The following is a 24,183-nucleotide window of genomic DNA, read 5'->3' as shown; positions in this document are numbered from 1 at the left end:
TTTATTTGGACGTTGAGAAGAGAAAGTAAAGATGCTAAGTGCACAAAGAGCACAGAACGCGAACAGATCTTCTGTTGGTAGTATCCAACAGTGAGGTTGGTGGCACTGCATGTCAGAGTGTTCAGTCACAACCACACTCTACACTACTCCACAGTGCTCCACGGTGCATTCGAGTCAATTTGAGTTTCGAGTGTTCGACGTTCGTCGTGCCACGAACGCGCAGTGGTGTGCAGTGGCGTGACACTGTGCGCGACAGTGCGTACGTGCGTGCGCGTTCCGCCCGTGGTATCAGCAAAAATATGCAAAAGTATGAGAAGCTCGAAAAAATAGGAGAAGGTGAGCGCCGTTTGCGGTTGAAGTTGCGGGGGATAAACGTCGTCCGGCGACGCAGTATCGTCGTCGTTACCGACGTCGCCCGCGTCGTCTGGCGACGCGCCGCGACTCGTCGTTTCCCGGTGTGCGTCGTGTCCTCTCCTCATCTGTGTTACACTCTTTCTGTCAACACACAACAGCAAGACCGTATACCATTAAATTTTCGACTCGCTTTTTTTTTTAATTTCCAGGCACTTATGGCACCGTGTTCAAAGCCAAGAATCGCGAGACGCACGAAATCGTCGCACTGAAGCGGGTGCGACTGGACGATGATGATGAAGTAGGTAGTGCTTATCCGATCTATCTTTTTCCCCTTTTTTTTTTCTTCTCTTTCGCACGAATCCCCCTCATCGCAATCCCCACCTGCTGTTTTGCCGCGACACCGACGTTCCGATTAATCTAATTAATCGATCGCTCGCGTACTTTATTTATAACGCGTCGCTCGCCTCGTGTCGCGTCGAAAATAAATCTTCACGACGAAGGCCGGCGCGATCTCCTTGATAACAGCGTCTTATCGCTTGTGTGCTCTTTATATCCAAGGGTGTACCATCATCAGCTCTACGGGAGATCTGTCTTCTGAAGGAACTTAAGCATAAAAATATAGTTCGTCTCTATGATGTGCTACACAGCGACAAGAAGCTCACCTTGGTATTTGAACACTGTGATCAGGATCTCAAGAAGTACTTTGATAGTCTAAATGGAGAAATTGACTTGGACGTCGTTAAATCATTCCTGTAAGATGCTTGTTTCCTGAATTTCATCCCACAGTGGGTAACTCTTTGTAGAAAAATACTATTGGATCAGTAAAAAAATTATTGGAACAGTTTACACTATTTGATTCGAATTTTCCAATTATTTGCAATAGTTTTTTCACGAGTCTGATAGTGTTTTTCCATAAAGGAAGATTGATAAATTCACATCATTCCTTTCAGATATCAATTGTTAAGAGGACTAGCATTCTGCCATAGCCGTAATGTTCTGCACAGAGATCTCAAACCACAAAACTTACTCATCAACAAGGTAGAAATGCAGTTACTAAATTTTTATATTTAAGTATTTCTACAAAAATTCTTTTATAATATATTTAGATAAATATTTTTTTGCGGAGAAAATTTCTTATAACTATTTTATGTTTGTCTATTAAATCAGAGAATTATTTACAGAACGGGGAGTTGAAGCTCGCTGATTTTGGTTTAGCAAGAGCATTTGGTATTCCTGTAAAATGTTACTCGGCAGAAGTTGTTACATTATGGTACCGTCCCCCAGATGTTCTTTTCGGAGCGAAATTATATACAACGTCCATCGACATGTGGAGCGCGGGATGCATATTCGCCGGTAATTGTCCCATAATTTTTTTTTCTTTAAGAATTAAAAAGTAAGCTATTGGCAAAACTTTTTATAATCAATATTATGCATAAATATTTACGAATTAAAAATTTTTTTTGTATTATTTTAGTATATAAAGAATAAAATAAGAATAAATATTTTGTTTTTATGGTACAGAATTAGCGAACGCCGGCAGACCACTTTTTCCTGGATCGGATGTAGATGATCAATTGAAAAGAATATTCAAAATGTTAGGCACACCGACTGAAGAAACGTGGCCAGATTTAACGACACTTCCTGATTACAAACCATTCCCGCAGTACCATCCCTCGCAAGGATTGGCACAGGTTACACCTAAACTCACTTCAAGAGGCAAAGACTTACTCCAGGTAAATTATTGTTTACTTTAATCATTGAAATAATAGAATTGCGAAACATAAACTCAGAGAGATCCAAGTTCGATATCCTGAAGTGATATTTTTCGCAATAAGTTATTTATAGGTTTTAAACATATTAGTATTATTATTAAATCAACAATTCAGTAAGTGTGAGATTTCAGTTTATGATTTTGTTTAGAATTCGACAAACCAAATCGACGCACAGTACAGAATTATATTTGTATATTCACATAAATATTACTGATAGTAAGCATTAAAATCTGCGTTGATATCGAAAATGGCTTTCTTTTTCTCTTTTATCAATATTTAAACACTTCTCGATTTTATTTAATATTATTTATTAATAGTTATTTAGCATATCTAATATGTTTATAGAATATATTAATATATATTTAATATACACAAGCATAATTAAACTCTATCGATAATAATAAATTTAATACAATAATCCAACAATTTATAACAAAGAAAAATGTAAAATGAAAAAAATATAAATAATAATGAAAGTATGTAGAGTGAAAATGTAGAGAAATTAGAATGATTTAGAATAAAGCATCAACATATAAATATAATAAATAATAAAAAAAATTTCCGTATAATGTATGTATAACACAACATCTCAATCTCTATTACGATTCAAGCCTTCATTAAAAAATACTAACAACATAAATAAAAATTTGAAAGATAGAAAATCGTTTTCCTCAACCTGTTTATTTTTTAAATAAAATATCGAAAAATTACGTTTATATCTTCTAAAATTAAGCAACAATAAGCTCTTTTATTTAAAGTTCTGGATGGTTTTCAATTGTATGATGTTTTCTGATTAATAGAGATTATTAGTGTGTAATCCGGCTCTACGGTTGTCGGCGGAGGAAGCGATGGCACATCCGTACTTCAACGATTTGAACCCTGTCATAAAAAACGACCGATGCCAATAGCGAGTTATCTCTCTTAGCTCAAACCAACCAAAAGCAAATTACGACACTCAGCGACCAAAAAGTGAAAAGGAAAACGCTCTGGCAATGATCATTTGTTAATATATATATATATATATATATATATATATATATATATATATATATATATATATATATATATATATATATATAAATATAATGCGCTCGGACGAGATAATCGTCCCTTACAAGAAGAAGACACCGACGAGTCTTGTCATTTTATAATGACGAAAAAGAATTGATAAATCGTTAAATTTTATCTTGACGGTAACTTCTTTATATCGAAAGTAAAAGTTTTATGGTCAACGGAAAAAAGACGCGATATTTCGTATGCTGTCGGAGTCGCGACTGATAAATATGAGGATTTTATGGAGTTTGAGGATATTAAGCGCGATTTATTTATTATTAAATTATTATATCAATAAACCGATATCTTAAATAAGCTTTAATTATTGATCTTATCCCTCCTTTTCCTCTTATTATATTAATTTTTCTACATCGCGTCGAAGTGAAATCTGTGCGCTTCTTGGAGCTTCTCGATTTTGTCTTCTCTCCTCTCCTTCCAATACAAACCGAGAATTAAAGTCGTAATCAAAGCGCAGGTGCCAGATAAAGCTGCTGCACTCAGTAAAATTAACTTGCTGGGCGTAACGAATAGCTGAGCCTTCCATCTCGATGGTTCAGCAATTGGATTCGGTATCACGACCATCTGTGAATTAGGAATAATTTGCGGCCATTCTCGTGATTTGCCGCCAACCTGAAAAATAAATATATATTTTTAAAATATTCTATATCATTTGGAATTTTAGTAAAATCGAGTTACACCATAAATGGTAAGTAATTAATGGATTAATAATCAATTGTATATATGTATATCTTAAATTGCACTAAATTTTAAGGTTTCTATTAGGTGTTGGAATTAATTCGTAGCGTTTTACAAGTGATGGGAAGTACTTTCATTAATGTATTTTTTAATGCTCATGTGAAATAAATAACATTCTTTCATTAAAAAACGCTACGAATTAATTCCAACACCTAATAGTTTCTCACTACCTGAATAATTCTTATATATTTTTAATTGCTAAAAAAAATATAAACTTAAAAAAGTCCCATTATTCACAGATTTTGAAAAATCAAGACTATTTTTGCAAAACTATTTACAGTTTTTTTTTCACTTTATGAAATAAAGTTGTAATTCAATGCAAATTTGCGTTGTTGCATAAGAAATGCAAAGCAGAGTTTTTAAAAATTAAAGAGTGATGGAATTTTTTGAAAATGGAGTGATGGAATTTTTTATATTTTTTTTCAGCGTAAAAAGTCCTGCAAGAAATATCCATCATTTGTTGAGAAACAAAAAGTTGATTAAGTTCCTTAGTATAATATGCTTATATAGCAAAAACAGAACTCTCTAGTCTCAATTTTAATTAACATTAATGTAATCAATAGTTTTGTTTGTGATTATAATTTATTAGTGTAATGATAGTATACTGATGGTATAATTTTAAAAGTCAAACTATTTTCATTAACGTACCCCTATCGTGAGAGCATCCACAAAATTGGGTGTTCTTCCTAAACCGAAGGTGGTGTACGGCAAATTAAGCGAGAAATGTGCACTTTGTGGTAATTGCGCTGCGATTGCATTGCGAGGACTACCATCCTGCGTGGTGGTTCTGTACGCAATTGACGGTCCCGGCAGATTGGTGCCATAGGTCCTCTTTTTTTTACCGAGCGAACCTGGCGAAATGGGATACATGCTGTTGGTGCGTCCAGTGAGCACCATCACCTTAACAAAGTTCGCGTCGTAGTCCAAACTGTTCTTGAACGCCGCTGTGCGATAGACGTCGTTTGTCTTGTCATGTTCGACTAAGATCACATCTAGAATGCCGTCCTGATAAAAATCATAAAACACTGCCATCGCGGTCTCATTAAAGAACGGATTCAGTGCCTGCCACTTGACATCGAAAGTGCGATTGAAGCCAGCGCAATTATTGCACGCCACATTCTGCAATAAAAATGATTGCGTCTGTTTTGCAGACTGCAGGGTCGCTAGCAAATCTGGATAGCCATCCATGTTAAAGTCGCCGCCGCGTAGAGTAATAGTCTCTGTGTAACGATGACCATTAGGCTTTACGAAACCCCACAAAACGTTATTGGGGTCACGGAAGTTCACTCGCAGATTGTACCATTCATTTAAGTACATCATTATCGTACAATTGGTACAGGCCTCATCAAAACACAATGGTAAAAGAAGAGCCATCTTACCGCTCAGCTCGACATCCAGATAAAGAGTCTGTCCAAATTCTCCTTTGAAATTTTTATCGACTGATATATTATATGGAAGATCTATCTCATGAGAAAATTTAAATTTTTCTATGTCCGATCCATACCATATTTCGAAGGACTTCGTCGTGGTTACCACGAGGTCCGGCAAAAAGTCACCGTTCCAATCCAGAAAGGCATTGGAATGTGGATTTCTTACAGGTTCCAGTTGCTTCGAACTATGATTGCACATCTCAACGGTATCTGGAGTAGTTCTATTCTCATTAAATATCCAGAACATTCTTTTGCCATCTTTGTCCACCCCAAAGAGATCGATTATCATATCTTGATTGTAGTCCAATGCCAATGGTTGATCACGCATCTCTATAAAGGGATTCCATTCATTACTGCAATTCAAGTGGCCGTTACCACCCCACAGTATATGCGCATAAGTGAGCTTCTTATGAGGGTTGAACGTCGTCACCAGGATGTCCATGAAGACATCGCCATCAAAATCACCTGGTACTATACTGGTTACATGATCTTTAAATGAACAATTCAGGTCTGGCTTGGGCCGTAGCAGTGGTTCCTGCTCAGCCGCCAGGAATATTTCCACTGTCTGGTGCTTTTTGTATGTGCGTAGCATAAACACATCTGTTAACTCGTCAGAATTGAAGTCTCCAAACGCCGCTGGCATGTCATTCAGCTCATTCCCAAACACAGCAGGTGTTATATCGCTGCATTTGGCTATCGAGATGAGTGCGACGAGGTGGACAAACGTTCGAATCCACATAATTCACATTCCAACAAATAATCTACAATAATTATGTATCTTAAGAATGATAGAATAAATTACTTTGATAGAATAAGTTACTTTGATACAAGTATTGAAGCATTTTATGATGCAATCTGATGTATGTAAATAATCCAATAATAAATAATTCAATTTAAATAATAATAAAGAACAAAGAGATAAATGGATCATATAAAATGCATAATAATAAAATCTATGAGTGAAATTGTCTAAAATATTTTTTCATCTTCTTCAATAATATAATTGATATTTTTGTGTTTCAATTTATAGCTTTTTCTGCATTGTAATAGTAATTTAATTAGTTTTGTCTTCGTAAAATATGAATGTTAACGATAACAAATTAAAGATGACAAAGATATCAGCAAATCAGTGCTATAAAAAATTATGGATCATTAATTGGAGAATACAGCGTTGTCAATCTTTTTAAAATCGAAAGTTTTACAAGTTCAACAAAATAATATATTTACTTTACAATGATCTCAGACATATAATTAAATGAATGTCTAAAAATAATATTTTGTTCTTTTAAATTTCTCATCGCGATGAGTAATAAGATTGAACAGGTGATATCACTTTTTTATGTGTGCACTTAACCTAAAATTAACAATTAAAAACCATGAATAAATACAGACAACCAAATAAAATGATGATTTCCTGCAATATTTGTTCATAAATTAAGATAATTGAAAAATATGACGGACTGACGAACAAATATACCTGAGGAATGTACTACGCCGCTGAACAACGCATTAGTTCATCACTTAACTGATTGTAATGTTTTATATGGTATGTCTGACATATCTGACAACCACAATGAACGAGTAAGTTAAGTGGTGGAAGGAACTCAACTCTTGCGCATCTCTAACAGCCAATGAGAACGTGACATACGCTGCCATGTTGCTGCGGTTATTTAAATTAGACATCATGCAATGATTATTTTACTTAATTTTGTGTTTTTAATAATATTTGTTTACAATATATAATATAATGAATTTGGTTTTAACTTTTGCTATAAAAATTAATTTTTCACAAGCCTCTTTCCACTTTAATATTAACGCTTTCTCTTTTGAGAAGCGATAAAAATGTACCGTTAAATTCTTTTTTTCGATGATCATTTTTACATATTTTTATTTGGCAACTACTCATTTTCGAGCTGTCACATCAGAATTATCGCGCTACAAATGTATGAATGGTTAAATAGTTCAAATTTAAAATTGAATTGTCTCGATTTATTTATATAATATAAATTTATTTATATAATATAATTTTATTTCTTTTGAAACACAAAAAATTTAGTACAAAATAATATTGATAAAATAATTTAGGTCAATACTTTTCAATTAAATAATCAAACTATACTCTTTATGTTGAATTTAGTATCTTATGATAAGCAAAATTAATTTAAAATGTAAGAAGCAGAATGTTTCGGCATGAATTTATATTATAAAGAATTAAATATTTCATTTATGTTGCGTGTAATACATTAATATTTATAAATAGACGATTGGTGTTTAAGAGATAGTTAACGGCCTTGATATTAACCAAGACTCTTTAAAATCTAAAAGAGTTATGAGAAAGGAGAATAAACGAAAATATATTCACTTCTTGTGTTTGAAAAAAATTATTTTTGGTAAACAATATAATAAATTCTTTAATAAATTTTTGAGTTTGAACATTCTCTTTATCTGATTTTTTTTTTTTTGATATTTTGATCACCTTTCATAGAGTTCAAATTTTCAAACTTAGAAATTTTTTATATCATGATTCTTGAATCTTGATATCAATCGCTTACTCTCGATCATATTCTCCTAATTTAAAATAACTTTACCTATTTCTGAGAATTTATATAATATTTTTTTTACAGAAATTAAAAAACATTTTCAGAATGCAAATGATGCTTTAGTTGGTACAATCTAATAATGTAGAAACGTTTCAGCAATATGTAGGCATTTCTGTGATATTATATTTCAGCAATTTGTAGGCATTTCTGTGATTGTATATTTTCATATAATTTGACATGTTTTCAAACATAAATACTACGTGATTAATTATTATTCCCTAAAATATTTCATTTAAAAAATATAAAAACAATAGAATAAAATACTGATTTAATTTTTGCCGCAAATTTACCAATAAAATTGTTCCACAAATCTACTTAATAATTTGTACTGATAAAATATGAGATGGTTGCTGCTAAGCTGCTGTAATACTGAAATGAATCTGCTACTAAATCGACATGCTATTAATATTTTCCTCATCAAAGAGACATAAATATTTTTTATAAAAAAAATATTAATAAAATTGTAATAATAAATAACTAACAACAATATGTTATAATTCTTATTTTATTTACTTGCAGTTCTATTATCACATATGTTTTACAATCCCAACAATAAAAACAATTTAATGGTGTAACATCGCATCGTGTGTGTGTATATTGTCCTATGTACAATATGTATAAATATTTGTATAAAAAAATGTGTTTGCACAATTTTGCTTTAAATTACTTGATCATTTAGCATTGGGATAACTTCCTCGTTATCATCAAATTTGTTTTCAAATCGATTTACGTTTATAATTGCTGTATTAACGTTCGCAAATACTTTGTTGTATAACGTTCGCAAATATTTTGATATTTTATTATTAGAGTAATGCAAGAATTTATTTTATTTTAGACTACATTTACTTATAAAAAAAAACAAACTTGTCGAAGGCACTTGTAGATACATGATCACAGAACACTCGTATCGATTTCCTTCTACAATTAACGCGTGTTGGTAAATTTATTTTTAAAGTTTTTGTATAAAATTACAAGATAAATAAACTAACGTAAATAAGCCAAACAAATGTTTTTAATACATGTTATTTAATAATTCTTTTAATTTTTATTTTAAACAATTCGATTTCAATTCTTTTCAAATTTATCCTTGCAAGTGTTTTCGCGCAATTACGTATTTCATCAGATAGTGATTATTACACTAATGTCGATTACAACAAATAAATAGCCTCGATTTTCGAGACCATACAGAAAACGAAATCACTGCCGTCACAGTTATTATTCGGTTTAAAAAAAGAAAAACTTATCAATTAAGGAAAAAATGCATTCTACAAATGTGATCATTCATTGACAATTTCTATTTTTTAATAAGATGGAGATAAAATGGATCTTTTCTTGTTCTTTGTAAACACTTTATAAATAACTACGAGCAATAACTCATCTAATATCTATAACTTAACTAAGGGTTGCTATGCGCAAATATCTACAATATATATAAACACCATTGTTGTATTGTATACACTGTGCTGTTCGTGACATTATAGGTAAAAATCTTTAGCTTCTCCTTGGCCCCATAACAAAACAGGATTTGTTGTTATTATTATCTCTTTTACATAGATTACCATGCAATACAATACAAAATGGCAGTAGTTGCAATAAAAAGTGATGTACTAAAAGAAGATGAACGATGAGGATTTTTACTCTAATACTGCTGCCACAGGTTTGTCAAGTTACAAACAAGAAATCTATCTTGAAGATAAGCGTTGGGAAATATTAATTCATTCTTCCCTGGTATAATCATTGTAAATCTATTCAAATCTATCATACGAATCTTAGCAAATATATCCCATTTTCTAAAAATAACAATCAACGTATTGTGCAAAGTGGAAGACCGAGATTAAGTTATATTTAAATATGAAACGACTGCAGAAATGTCCAAAGTAATGGAGAGCTCATTGTGCACATCGATATTTACATTTATCGGGATATACAATGTACTGATTCTATCAAAATTTATAATACGCAAGAATAACAATACCGCATACCACAAATGAGTATGAATTAACGTCGTATCTAAAAAGCATGTTTTTTTTACACTGATGTTCATTTGTATATTCAAGCAATAGCGATATACACAATTCAATTTTAATATTCTTAATTAGATAATTTTGATATACAATTAAGATAATTTTGTAAAAGATTTCTGTAATCTCGTACCCGCTTTGACTTATTTGTGTGTAATGACATTTTCAGAAATTCGCTTATCTACAAGTAATAGTTTTCATTCTTATATTTCTTTTGAGAATCATCTCTTCCATCGTTTCTCTAGCATGCCAGTTCTTAAAGTGTGATTCTCTAATTCTACATAATACACGAAATTATTATGTAAAAATTGATAAATTATAAAATATAACGAATGACGCGAACCGAAGCTTATAATAGCTTGGTTGTGAGTATATTCTACATATATATCTCTCCCTTTCTTCTCTCTCTCTCTCTCTCTCTTTCTTTCTTATACACATACAAATTATCTTTCACACAAAACATGATATGATATTAAAGCAATTGATGTACAACTTTTGCAATCCAATACAAAAGTATGAAGATCTACAGGGCGAATTGACATAATTATTATGAAAAAATTTATATCTTTACGATAAAAAATATACAGTTGTGAGATTAACTTAAACGTCTTAATGTAGTCGCTTGTTTCGAATGGCTAAATAAGGGAGGGAATGAATACATGCATAAATGACCAAATGGACACAATCGTCACGTCATCAGTGTCCTCATATCATCACTGATCTTATAGGTAAAATATTCACTTGTCAATGTTGAGTCTCGTTCACAATTTTTACACTATCTAATTGATTTTTTTCGTTTTTGTCGTCATCTTTATCCGGATTGTCCCATGCTTGCCTTTGACCAGAACCGAAAATTGCATAAAATGCCGCACAAAAGATATAAACGCCAGCGCAGATCATAAATACAATTCTCCATTTTGCTTGTGATGGCTGAAAATATTAACATGACATAAATAATATTGTATTTAATTTCAATTACACACACACACACACACACACACACACACACACACACACACACACACACACACACACACACACACTTACCGATTTAGCAATCACCTCTCCAACAGTAATTGGTGCGAGAAGTCCAGCGAGATTAGCGATACAATTTGTAAAGGACATTAAAATCCCAGCAAATCTCGGAGAAATGTCGAGGTGATTTACTTTAAAACCGGAATAAATAGCACCATTCAGACCGACTCCCAATGTAATAATAGTTACTGTCAACCAGGCATTGCAACCGGTATACGAAGCCGCTATCAATGCCAAGGCCGGTGCAAATTGGCCGATGCTGTTAACGATCTTGCGAGTTATAGTATGAGTAAATCTTCCCGAGGAGATCATCCAATCAGCGACATGAGAGATAAACATGGAGAAAAGCCACATAGCAAAGTACGGAAGTGCTGAATAAATACCATTCTGAAATATGAGATAAACGATAAACGAGTTTCATACAGAGAAGACTCCTTTCTCTCCAAATTTCGAATTTATTATTCATGAATAACTCACTTTTTTAATACTGAAGTGAAGAATCTGTTTCATAAATGTCGGAAGTTGAGTCATCAACGTTTCGTATCCATAATTTTGACCCATGTGCGCCATTAAGATAGCCCAAAATGGTAACGAAGTTGCAATGGACTTCCATGGTACGGGAGGCGACGACTAAAAGAAGAAAGAATATTAGTTCTCTCAACTTTGTTATTATTAATATATACTCCGTGCCGTATCAATTCTAGGTAATTTATCTATTGTGCCGTGTGAGTCACCGATGATTTACAATATTTTTATTTGTATTTATATTTGTTAAATAAAATGTATTTTATAATAATTAAAAAATTACAAAAATTATTGTTAAAGAAAACCTAATATATACCAATATTAAATCATAAAATAACCTGATCCAATATATGACCTACTCGCTATTTGTGGATAATTACACAATAAATTCAACAAATAATATTAAGGCAGTAGCCTTAGTTTATACTTACTTTTTCTTTAAATGTTTATTGCATCTATGTAAATACTTGAAAATATCTCATATATTTTTAATGTTCAGAAATATTTCTTTTTTTAAATCTATCAATTTTGAATTTTTAATTTTGAACTTAGCAAAAAATTAGAAAAAAATCAAAGCTTAGATAGGCTATAAAGTTCGATTATCTTCATTATAATTATGCTACACATAAGATAGATATAAAAAATTACAAGTATATGTTTCTTTCTATAATTAAAATATCAAACGGTTTGAATGGTATGTTTAACGTGAGTTACCAAAATAATCTACACGGCATGAAATGATTTAGAAGAGATTTATTATTATAAAAAACAATAGATTAAGATAAATATTCGATTTACATAATAAATTGAGATAAATATTATGTAAACATAAGCAAAAAAACATAAAAAGAAACTCACGGATATGCCAGCGCTACCCCATAGAGAACTGAGTATGAACTTCTTCTCGTCTTCAGCGATACTTGGATGTTGTTCCGGATCCTCATAAACCCATATGAGGAACGCTATGCACCAGAGAGTACCAATAACACCAAACACGTAGAAAATAGACGGCCATCCGCCTACTAATTGCCAATCGGCCAACAAACCGCTCAACGGCATAGATATTATCGTACCAAACTGTGCACCTATCGATGTGAAGAGAGAGAAAAATGCAAAAAAAATATGATTAATTATTATTATCGGGCGTCCAATCCTCCTTATGCTCTTTCTCTTTTTACCAAGAAAAAAAAAACCTTGAGGGAGTGCATGGTTAAAAAAAGACGATAACTCAAGAAATTGAAAAGGCCCACGGTCCACGGTCCACAAATCTCGTCACAGCAAGAAGCGCGCGTACACACTCGATGCATCAAAATGCCCCAGAGACAGAGAGGAGGATTCTCGCGTAGCGAACTAGCTCTCGATTCGATACACGCGATAAATCGCTACATAAAGGAAGAAAAAAATCGCATTGAACGGGCTTACCGGCATAGACAAAGGCACCCATCCTGCTCCGCTCGTTAGGTGGTATCCATTTCGCCAGCAATGCATGTGTGCAAGGCACAATTGGACCCTGCAATAGGGATTAATCCATTCCTAGGGGGAAGGAAATACACCCGTACAATCAAAAAACGTTCACACTCAAACGGATCAGTAATCCTTTAAGCTTATGACTATAATTACTTATATTATTAATTATTATATTATTATATGTTAATGCTAAAACTAATATATAAATCTTTCTCTGCAAATGTATACACACAGAGAGAGAGATTCTTGTCTTATTAATTAAAGTGTTTGTCAGCATAATAAATAATGTAGAAAACTAGGACTAAAATAAAAGGCAAATAATAATGATTATGTAATAAATGTCTGTTTATCAAATTTTTTAAATGTCAATTTGTGAACTTTATACTTACGAACGAATGAAAGTTGTTTGCAAAATATATATTTGGACAACAGATAACCGATCCCGAAACATCACACATTCTCATCTTCGCTCGCTCTTCTCGAGTCTCAATCAAACTATTACGTGTTATAATAGTAAAAGGGATTTTCGAAATGTTACTTACCTCTCCTAAACCCTGAATGAAGCGGACGATTATCAGCGGCCAATATCCCCAATTCGCGGATACTGGGACTAGTAATCCAAAAAGCGAATTGATCAGCATGCCGATTCCGAGGAAGTATTTGGCGCCATAACGCTTGGCAAGTATACCGAACGGTATTTGCGTTATAACGTAGCCCCAAAAGAATGAACTTAAGAGATAGCCTTGTTGCTTGTTGTCCCATACAAATGGTCCGTCGGCGCTCTGCAAAGGCAAAGGCATTTTTTAATTCCTTCACATAAATTCTCGCAATCTCTAATAAAAAGAAAAAAAAGTATACTTACGCGTTCGGCAGCGTCAGTTTCATTGGTCGACTCTCCGCATTTATCCTCGATTTCTATCACCTCATCGTTGCTCTTGATAGCTGTATGATTAACCATCGCGACGATAGCCACAGACATGTTGGTCCTCATTATGTAGGCATTTGCCATACCGAGAAATATCATGAAAGTCACCATGTGACGTTTCCCAAACCGGACTGAAAGAATAAAGAAACGTTATTAAATTATCGATAAATAAAGATAATACAGACGATATGTTATGTAATATCTCATATTATATTATACTCAATGTCTTTATTCATTAACAATAGATCTGCACGTCTAATTTTAATTACTGAAAGTTTCAAGTTTCTCTGTAGAAATTGTTTCTAAAAATATAATAGGATATTGTTTATTGCAATTATGTATCTTTTTGTTAAAAATATTTGCGTAACTAACAATAAGCTTTAAATTAAAATTCTAAAGATTTTAATCGTAGAAATTTCCATTTGCAAAATCGATTCCGGATTAAAATCTATTATTATTTAAGAAATATACAATATTAAAAGTATTTTGTCTTATATAATGCACTGTTATGTAAAACAGTATACTATGTAATGTATATTATATGTTTTGTAACACTAGAGTACACGTGCCGTCTAAATATTATTGTAATAATTAGAATGAAGACATTGTGGCATTGTTAATTAACACTTTTGAAATATTCGCAAAAGCATGTCCTATAACTGCTAATATGCATTAGCAGATACTCTGCCAAATTTTCACGGAAATAACCGAAGGACGAGTCGTGGGACTAATGTCGAGGTGAGGGTTACGCCAAAAAAGATTATGACGTGAGTTAATTGAGCTACAAACTATAATCAACGGAAATGCAACAAATACAGCATCTATATAAAAGTCATATGTAGACGTCACAAAAGTTTTATGTTTCAACAAATAATTTTGCCGTTTTTATAGAATATTGTCCGATATTGTTTCATGCGGCAAAAAATTATTTTAAGATAAATCAATTTGTATATCCTTTATTTCAAATTTTTAAATTTATATTTGAATTCGAAACCGTATTTCGAAATCTTAAAAGAAAGGCCAACGTCAGCCTGCATTTATAGGCAAAGAAAAATAAACTATATAATGAAAATATAAGATTTCTTTCTATATATTCAAGTTACAGAATGATATCAGTTTTATTTTCAAGATTTTTTTGAACAAAGTTCGCGCAAATTTCACATAAATTTCTTGAGAATTTTCATCATTTCACAGAAACAGAATTGTTGAGTTTTTGCGCAGTAATCAATGAACGTGAGTCATTAGATTGTAATCGGTTAATGATATGTATGACATGTAAATGCCGTGTCGTGCGTAATGACTGTCTATGGGTGTTACAATTAACAAAGATTCGTATGAATTACAAAGTACAAAAGTCTTATAAGATTTCACGTTAATAAGCTATGATCTACGCTACATTTGATCAATGTAAGAAGATCAAATTTGCCATTGCATCATTAATTGATCAATGATTAGTACAAAGAATAAGAGTCGAGTAGGTGTTCGTGCGTGTAATTGTGTCATGATAAATATGAAAAAGAATGTTAAGACATTGTATGTCTTCGTTATATAGAGTATGTACATGAAGAGCTTCGAATAATATTCCACGAGTTTGAAATCGCGTCAGCAGTGACATAATATATGAAGCACCGTTTCAGATTTATGACAATCTTTTTTATTTATAATCTACATTTTGTGTTATCAATATCATCGTTATCATCCCTTTTTAGCGTGAATTCTTGTATATTTACTTTTACAGATAAAAATGTATCAGAGATAATAATACAAATTTTTTTTAATTTTTTAATTTTATAATTTTTAATATATTTATACCACAATTTTAGAGATTGTGATTAAATCTATTTCAATGACAGAGGTCGAAGAAGATCTAAGTTAAAATTAAAATAAATGATTCTCTCATATTTGGCTCTATAAATTGTGTAGAAAATATGCGATCGCCAGATATTTGCTATTTAAAGATTGCTGTTTCGAAAAGACGACTCTTATTGACTTATGCGAATCAGAACTTCATCTCGCTTTATTTAATCAACTTTAAATGAGTGCCCACAGTCTAAATCGCTGCAATCGATTCTATTTGATCCTAGTGAGAAACCTTTTGTACGATACGCGAATCATTGTCAACTACAATGAAGCTAACGATGTTAGTGAAGAATAACGAGCACTTCATTTTAAAGGGATTGGCAGGCAAGTATGTTTACCATCGTGATGTTTATCACCGGTAGTTTAGTATATGAGTCATATCTCACCGCATAATCGGTAGCGTAATCGCGCTTACATGAATTTCGTGGGCTAAGTTTAGCTGTCGACTTTAAATTTTTTTTAATGCTATAACTTTATGATTGTTATTGAAAAAAATCAATTCTTTGACAGAAATCTACAATCGATATATATTTACTCAATAAAATTCAACCTCTCTGTTTCTCTCTCTCGTTGTTTATAATTTTCTAAGTCTAAGATTTAATTCCAAATTTATTTCTTTATAATAAAACGATTTCGAAATGTTATAATAAAGTTTACTTTATAATTTAAGAAAAACAACAAAATTATCAATTCATAAAATTTTTGAGATTTTCTCAAAGCCTAAAAATTAACATTTTGAAAAACAGCAATCTCCTCATTTACCTATAGATACTTTATAGATACCTTATCAGATTATCCTCTTTATAATTATTATGTCTCTCTATGTACGCGAACGCTTTGTCATAACTTCCACGTATTATGTCAGTAATTACAGTCACTCTTTTCTGCGTCACACGGAACAAACGAGAGCTTTTTTTTTCCTTTTGTTTTCTCTCAGTCGATGTTACAAAACTTCTCGACCAATTACATTCGACTTGTACCTTGTACGTCTCTTATCACGCTTAAATTAACACCGTTCTCCCAGACGTTGCCGAGAGAGAGCAAACAAAAAGAAGAGCAAATGAAGGAAAATGAGATAGGAGGCGAAAGATCGGTGAAACGCCGCGTCGGATTGATTTGCTTCAATTCACGCAAGTGTTTCTAGGAATAAATTTCGACGCCCACTCACCAAACCAACTTAAGTCAATTGACATCGAACGACATTCTCATTGCAATTTAAATTGCACCAGTTCTCCTGGCCCACGCATAAATTATCTAAAATTATCACATGTGTTTCTTTCTTTTTTAATTCTTCTCTGTGATGTCTTATTCTTTTAAAAATCACATACGTTATTCGCTATAAAAGTAAATCATTTATGACTTTATGCACAATAATTGTAAAAATATATATATCTTCTTCTAATCAATTCTTGTACCTCTTGTATCGACTTTAAATGTTGTAAGGTATGTAAGTATTAATGTTTTAATTATAAGAACACTTGTTTAAAATACGTATTTTCCAATTCTTTTAATCAAACGAAACATTGCCAATTATCGAACAGAAGAAAAGAAACATTTTTTTTCTACATGCGCTTCCCCACGCACTTTACAATTAGCAACTTTACGAGAAAAATTACGCAAGATTGCTCAAAAAGCGCAAGTATTGCGCTATTCTATTTATAATCGTGGAGCTCTTGCATTTGTAGTCGCATATCGCTAAATTGAAATCAATTATTGTATCAATACGTGAGGTTGCGTTATTCGAAAACGATCTTCCATTATCTGAGATCAAGCGTTTGACCTTACAATTACGTCAGTAATTCATTGTGGGATTATTAACTAAAGATTGATTAACCAGAGGGATAAAGTCTAAAAGTAGATATTGTTATAATTTTCCATAGTTTTCTTAAACATATCGAAAACGTTAGAGAAAAAAATTTCTATTATGCATTCATATATTATTTAAATTCTTTTTCCTTTAAGTTCAATGATATTATATTTATTAATATCTCGCTTATTTATATGAAATTTATAATTTTATTATTTTTAATTTTATATTTAAATTAAAAATTATCCTTGTATGAAATCGCAATTAATTCTAACGATAAGCTTTCTTTCATTTAATTCTTTTTCTATTATTCAGTAGTCACGTCATAGTGTAGATCTACATTAAGAAGTAGCTATCCGCTAAAAATCAAAATTCAAGCAATATATACCTAACAAAAAGAGAAAAATTTAATTCAAAATTTATCACAGATTAATAATATATCGATAATATAAAAAATAAACAAGATAAATGTAAAATAATGTCTTACGAATTGCTTATACATTTAAAATCAAGGATTCGAAAATCATGATACAAATAATATATTCCAGAACGTCCGCCTAGTTCCCTCCCCTTAATCAAATCTTAATGAATAAATTATATAATAATGTGCTATTTATGCCCTCTCAAAATTCGTAAAAAAAATGTTTACGCTCATTTCGTTTAGCTAAAAAAATTTTTTTATGGAGGGGTTGAGGAGGCTGTCAGCCCCTTCACGTATTAATAACAACCAACTTAGAAAATCAAATATACAGGATTTGCACTATTTATGCGCTTTCATATTCATCCCTAAATCGTATAAAATTGCAAAATTACGCTGACTTATTTATATTAACTATGCAAAATATATTTTCGATTTATGCGCTACTGTTTCGAAGCAATTTCGATTTTTGCGCTGCAATCCTTAAGGAACTTAGGTAGTGTAATTTTGCAATTTCAAACGACTTAGATACGAATATTACTGTTTGCTTCAACAGGGAAGTTCCTTAATATAATTTATTCATTAAGATTTAGTTAAATGGGAAGGCCAGCTAGGCAGACGTTATTCCAGGAACATATTACAGTAACAATAAAATATATTCCCGATAAATTTTTGGAACTATTTCTTTTATAAAAGTTTGAATAATTGTCTTTTTCCATAAGTTTTGGATTTTTAATATTAAATATCTTATTAATTTTTAATTAAAATTCGAAAAATTAATAATAATTTTGTTAGTTGTAACTGCCAAATTAGAATTTAATTTCAATTTCTATTTTTTATCAAATTTCTATTTCTAGAAATTTAATAAAGAGAGACTGTTATATAAAAATTATCTCTTTTTTTTTTCCATTCTTGTCTTTTTTTCTTTCTTATCTTTCTTTTTCTGATATTCTTTATTTATAGGGTAATAATCTCGTGCATGATGCGATTGATGGTTTAATATCGTTGTCACATTTGAACTTGCGTAAGTTTCACTTCAAGATATCGGAAGGATTATTGAGTAAGAATTTGACTGTAACAGTATAATCGACGATGAATATTTTATTTAACATATCAATATGTTAGGTCGAAGCATTTTCCTATCTTGGATGTGAGGCATGCCAAAATCCGCAGATGAAATCATTCATAAAATAATCGTCAAGACAAGAGCAAAGCACGTTCGCTGATAAGTGAGAATGAAGGCCAAGAGACGGAAGGTTTATTGGCTCGGATCCAGTCACGTTTTATCTGTGCTTGCATCGCCAAATGTACTTCGTGCGCATTTCACAAGCATGTTCTTAAACACCTTGCAATATACAATCACATCTATAAATGACAGTACCTAGTATCGATTATTTCGAAAATGACAGTCAGGAAAAAGAGGAGCTGCCAAAATACAGACGAACGAATAAGAGGAGAATGACAAATAACTATTATTCTTGTACAACATGTAACATAAAAAAAGATTGAATTATTTACATTTTTCAATTTATTATTGCAAATGATTATATAATATAATATTTTACGATAAAAATAGATAGCTTATAGAAAAAAGAAAATTATAAGATCCTTAATTATACAGTGATAAGTGCACAGATAAACAAATGCTGCTGTTAGTGCTATCCGCAATATACATACTTAATAATGCATAAATTTTTTAACTGCATTTTCAAAATATTACTAATAAAATCAGCTCGATTATTATCTATAAGTCATTCATGGTTTTCTCTTTAAAAAAGAAGTTTAATAATCTTTAAAAAAGAAATCAAACAAAAGCAAAAAAGCAATAAAGTCTATATTATATCTATAATTAATCACACATAAATTATATTTTTATGTCTATTTTTATTCATATCGCTATTCGCGCACCTATCCCTTACAATCACCTAAGAATTACATAATTAATCGCGATTCGGAAAAATTAATAAATAATTAATAAACCGAATATCTTTAACGTCATTGTGATAAAAGACCACGTAATGAACGAAATGTAATAAAAATAGACAGGGTCATGTATTATTTGATATTATTAGACTTGTGCCTATTCTTATACGCAGCTCAACTTCTATATATCATTTTCATAGTTAGGGTGCGAGTTTCCTCCTAGATTCCGCGACGCCATTGCACTTCATCCTGCACTCCTGCGTCGGGAAACATGCAACATCAGCTCAAGTCGAATGCAAAAGATTACCAAGACATGATAACCATGAGGGGCATAACAGCCATGTTGGTTTAAACAATCTGCCGAAGGCATCCGAATCGTGTTTCAGCAAACTCGACGATATTCGACGCGTCGCGTCGTTTAAATTAATTTTCCATTCTTAATGCATTTAAAATGCGTCTAATTGCGTCGATGTGACAAAAAAGAGTTATCACTGCTATGTTAAAAAAAAAGACAATCGATCGTTTAAGAATACTATTGATGATATATGATGTCGTATAGAGTTACTATGAGAATCTTATCAATGCATTCTGTCGCGCGTGAGAAAAGTCGTAGAAAGATATGCTGACAATGATATCGATCACATGTGAGTTATGTTTCCTTTACATCGCATCATTAACATAGTTAATTTTTTCTATTGATCAATTCTATGTATCAATTTGCACATAATCTAAAAATTATATAATAAGAAACCAATTAATTTTTGTCAAAGTTTGTCATATTTTACATTAATCTTTATCTTTATACATATTTTTTTTTCATTTCTTTATCAAGGATAAGTTTTTATTAGGTGTTGGAATTAATTCGTAGCGTTTTTTAATGAAAGAATGTTATTTATTTCACATGAGCATTAAAAAATACATTAATGAAAGTACTTCCCATCACTTGTAAAACGCTACGAATTAATTCCAATACCTAATATAAATATTTATAAAAATGTAAATTTTCACATGAAGAAAATAATCTATGCACGTATAATTACATTATGCGTTAATAATTCAACAAATCATTTTTTTTTCATTAAAAAAATACTCGATAGATCTTTTTTTTCTTCAAACGTTCTGAGAATTATCTAAATAATTAGGAATTAAAGAATCGTATCATTTATAGATCCTCAATCAAAATTGAGAACCTATAAATAATACAATGATCCCTTTTTCAAATTCGTGATTATTTAAATAATTTGCAGAACTTTTGATGAAAAAAGAATAATCAATCGTATATGTAATATCTATAAATAATACGATGGCAAAGTCTCTTAAATGTTCTCCGTTAACATTTGAACTAATTTGCGAAAATAACTTCGCAACAAGCTGTTTTCCTTATACTGACTAATAATGCCTGTTAAGAGGAAACGATCTCGGAGAAGGGATTAACATATTTAACATTTATCAATCAATCATCGCATATAAGTATCTATCGAGTCTACACGCGATCGATCATTTTCCAAGACAACCGTCACTGGGCGCCTACAGCGTCGTTCGTAGTCATCAGCCATCGAGCACGTGGCCGGGTTCGGTAGAAATAGCTTCGGCATACAGCGATATAGAGAATATCGCGGTGTGTGCGTTAACGGTGTGTCTTGGTGTGTCTTCAATTGTGTTGCGAAACGCAGAGAAGTACAACGCCGAAAGAACGACTAGAGGAGACGAGGCAAGAGGCAGGACGGGAGTCGTCGTGTGGAAAGGCCACGAGAATTGGCAGAGGGAAGAGTGGGAGAAAGAAAGAAAGAGAAAGAGAGAGAGAGAGGGGGGAGAGCTGTGTCTCCTGTACATGAACACGCGTCTTACGATTGCTCGTGACGTGCGTGAACACTATTGTCGTGTACGCACCAGCGCGCATTGCGTGCGCGATACATCGCGCGATCGTGCCGGTGCATACGGAACGAGTTCCAGACTCGACTGGGAAAATAATGAAAAAATAAAGAATGGAAGAACGATGTGAATTTAGCGAAATAATCGAGATTGATGAGTCGGAATGGCATAACAATTTTGCAGTAACAATAAACCATTATAAAGATTATAAGTGAATAAGTGAAATAATAAAAAAATGACTATTAGTTTAACAAAAAAAAAACAAATATTAGTTTAAAATATGCAATTATTTTTAAAAATTATATGTTTGCCCAATACTACTTACGTAATTAACGTTTTTTTTTCACGCAATAAAAATTTGCTCAAACGCATTAAATGTGACATTTAATAGCATATACATTTAATTAAAATTTTTCCTAATAGTAAACATATATATAGTCAATAACGAAAGAAACGCGAGCAAAATATATATTTATGTATATTCTCTCTAGGGAGAAACGGTAATATGTATAGACAAATGTGATACATGTTTGCACGTCACACACATCGGCATGATGATTACGAGAGCTTTTAAAATATGAAAGATGATATCTTATATGTAAAGGGGCTTTTAAAGAACATTAAATAGAATTAAAATTAAAAATGTTTTAAGTAAAATTTTAAATATACCTGATATAATGCTATATTAAACTAATGTTAAAAATACTAACATTAAATGTGACGAAATGCTAAAAAACTTCCGAAAATATTTGCGAAATTTATTTTCATAAAAGCCAATAAATTTTTACTTTTAATTTCAATTAGTATTAATAATACTTATTCATCGTAATATTATTCATTAGATACGAAACATTATTTGATTTTTAATGATTAATTAATATTTATTTCAATATATTTCGAATTAATGATCCAAGATAAAGCGATTTCGAAATAAATGACTTTGCGTACTGAAGCGTCTTAATATTATTGATAAATATAGCAGATCTATTAGGCAATCCAAACAATTTTTGTATCACGTAAGCATTAATGCCATACAATCAACGATGATATAAAGTATGTCATAGTTTGTCACATATAAGAATAAAATCTACCTGATAAAGGCCTCGGAAATAAAGGCGGAATAGAAATATTTGAAATTATCGACAATATATCCATAACTTGTTTAACGAAAAAGTAAAAGCATGTTGAAAATGTGATAATATATATTAATTATTTATATAAAAAAAAATTAAAAATAATATTAATACGTATATAAAAGTATGTTTATATTATTGTCCTTTATATAATAAAATATATTATTGTATTTCTTCACAGAAATCTCTGAAAAAAATGTTTCGAATAAAATAAGAATATATTTATGAAGAAGTAAAATATCGATCTTTCGTGCAGAAATTCATTTCGGAGAAGATTGAACTTCGATCTGGTCAAAATAACGTCAGTAATTTAAACTTTGTTATCATTAACAGTAATTTATGGTCATATATTGCCTCTTCGCTGTATTTACAGAGATAAATTCGATAGTCAACAAGTTATCATAATTGTGAGCACAAATGATTATATATTAATTTTGATTAACATTACATGGAACGCTCTATAAACATTCTGCACCTCTTTTTTCACAGATGTTTAAAATCTAAATTTAAATAAAATATTTATGGAGTAAACTATGGCAAGTATCGATTTTTCACGTAGAAATTCTTCCTACAACAGAAAATTCTATTTTAATAAACTTTATCAAACTCGAAATTTTAATTCTTTCAATACTTTTCCAACCTTAGGTTAGAGTTAATTCTGTGAAAAACTGACTAAAGAGTCTATTTAAAAAATTACAAAATAATTTTCGTTTATTCTTTCGTATCTTTGAAATCTTTTATATATAAAATCCCCAATTATCGCTGTTTTATAGAAAAGAGCAAATGCAAAACTGATTGAAAATTCCGGGGATAAAAAGTAACGAGTCCCCCCTCGCTCGGGAATTTTGGTATATCTTTTATGCAAGCCGAATATGCAACACCCTGTACACTATTTTTGCGATAGCGGCTAAATACACAAGTCATTCGGCGGCCTTGACGTCACCTATTGCGAGAAAAACACGCACTTTGTTCTCGAACATTCCTCGAGTCCGTGTGTGCGCCGAAAAATCCCGTAGCAATTTTTCTGTAATTACAACAAACAGTTCTCCGTTCGGACAAACAGATGCGTAATAGGAACGATGCGTTCCGCGGAAGAACGGATGCTTCGTATCCGTACTCTTATCCAGATAGCGACCGTTTTCGCGATGCGTCATCATCGAGGCAATGAATGCCATGTCTCTCATCGCGTGTGCCCGCTTTTTCCTTTAATTTGCTTGGCAATGCTCTTTAAA

At 31.6% G+C, this 24,183-nt stretch overlaps 3 protein-coding genes across 4 annotated transcripts in view; 1 reads left to right on the top strand and 2 right to left on the bottom strand.

Annotated features, from left to right (window-relative positions):
* Window positions 1–134: 134 nt before the first annotated feature.
* Cdk5 (cyclin-dependent kinase 5) lies at window positions 135–3,494 on the top strand. The gene is made up of 7 exons (XM_011064233.2): window positions 135–336; window positions 564–652; window positions 913–1,106; window positions 1,305–1,392; window positions 1,536–1,707; window positions 1,876–2,087; window positions 2,927–3,494. The coding sequence occupies exons 1-7, from the start codon at window positions 300–302 to the stop codon at window positions 3,032–3,034; spliced, it is 900 nt and encodes a 299-aa protein (XP_011062535.1). The 5' UTR covers window positions 135–299; the 3' UTR covers window positions 3,035–3,494.
* Window positions 3,483–6,991, bottom strand: LOC105150879 (T-cell immunomodulatory protein). The gene is made up of 3 exons (XM_011064245.2): window positions 6,843–6,991; window positions 4,584–6,126; window positions 3,483–3,809 (listed from the first exon to the last, which is right to left on the bottom strand). Exons 2-3 carry the CDS (start codon window positions 6,102–6,104, stop codon window positions 3,546–3,548), a joined length of 1,785 nt encoding a protein of 594 aa, XP_011062547.2. The 5' UTR covers window positions 6,105–6,126; window positions 6,843–6,991; the 3' UTR covers window positions 3,483–3,545.
* Window positions 6,992–8,454: 1,463 nt separating this feature from the next.
* Picot (putative inorganic phosphate cotransporter protein picot) overlaps window positions 8,455–24,183 on the bottom strand; it is a 40,386-nt gene continuing 24,657 nt past the window's right edge. For both annotated transcript variants that reach the window (XM_011064269.2, XM_087404905.1), the window contains exons 2-8: window positions 13,876–14,069; window positions 13,556–13,795; window positions 12,969–13,056; window positions 12,405–12,631; window positions 11,499–11,651; window positions 11,034–11,408; window positions 8,455–10,916 (exon numbers count right to left, since the gene is read on the bottom strand). In XM_011064269.2, coding sequence (XP_011062571.2) covers window positions 10,731–10,916; window positions 11,034–11,408; window positions 11,499–11,651; window positions 12,405–12,631; window positions 12,969–13,056; window positions 13,556–13,795; window positions 13,876–14,069 — 1,463 coding nt within the window. In that variant the 3' untranslated portion in view covers window positions 8,455–10,730. The remainder of the gene's footprint in view (window positions 10,917–11,033; window positions 11,409–11,498; window positions 11,652–12,404; window positions 12,632–12,968; window positions 13,057–13,555; window positions 13,796–13,875; window positions 14,070–24,183) is intronic.

Source organism: Acromyrmex echinatior, chromosome 3 (assembly GCF_024713525.1).
Source record: "Acromyrmex echinatior isolate Ae372 chromosome 3, ASM2471352v2, whole genome shotgun sequence".
Taxonomy (NCBI): domain Eukaryota; kingdom Metazoa; phylum Arthropoda; class Insecta; order Hymenoptera; family Formicidae; genus Acromyrmex; species Acromyrmex echinatior.
The sequence above is the reverse complement of the archived record's forward strand: the minus strand, read 5'-3'. Positions and strand labels throughout refer to the sequence as shown.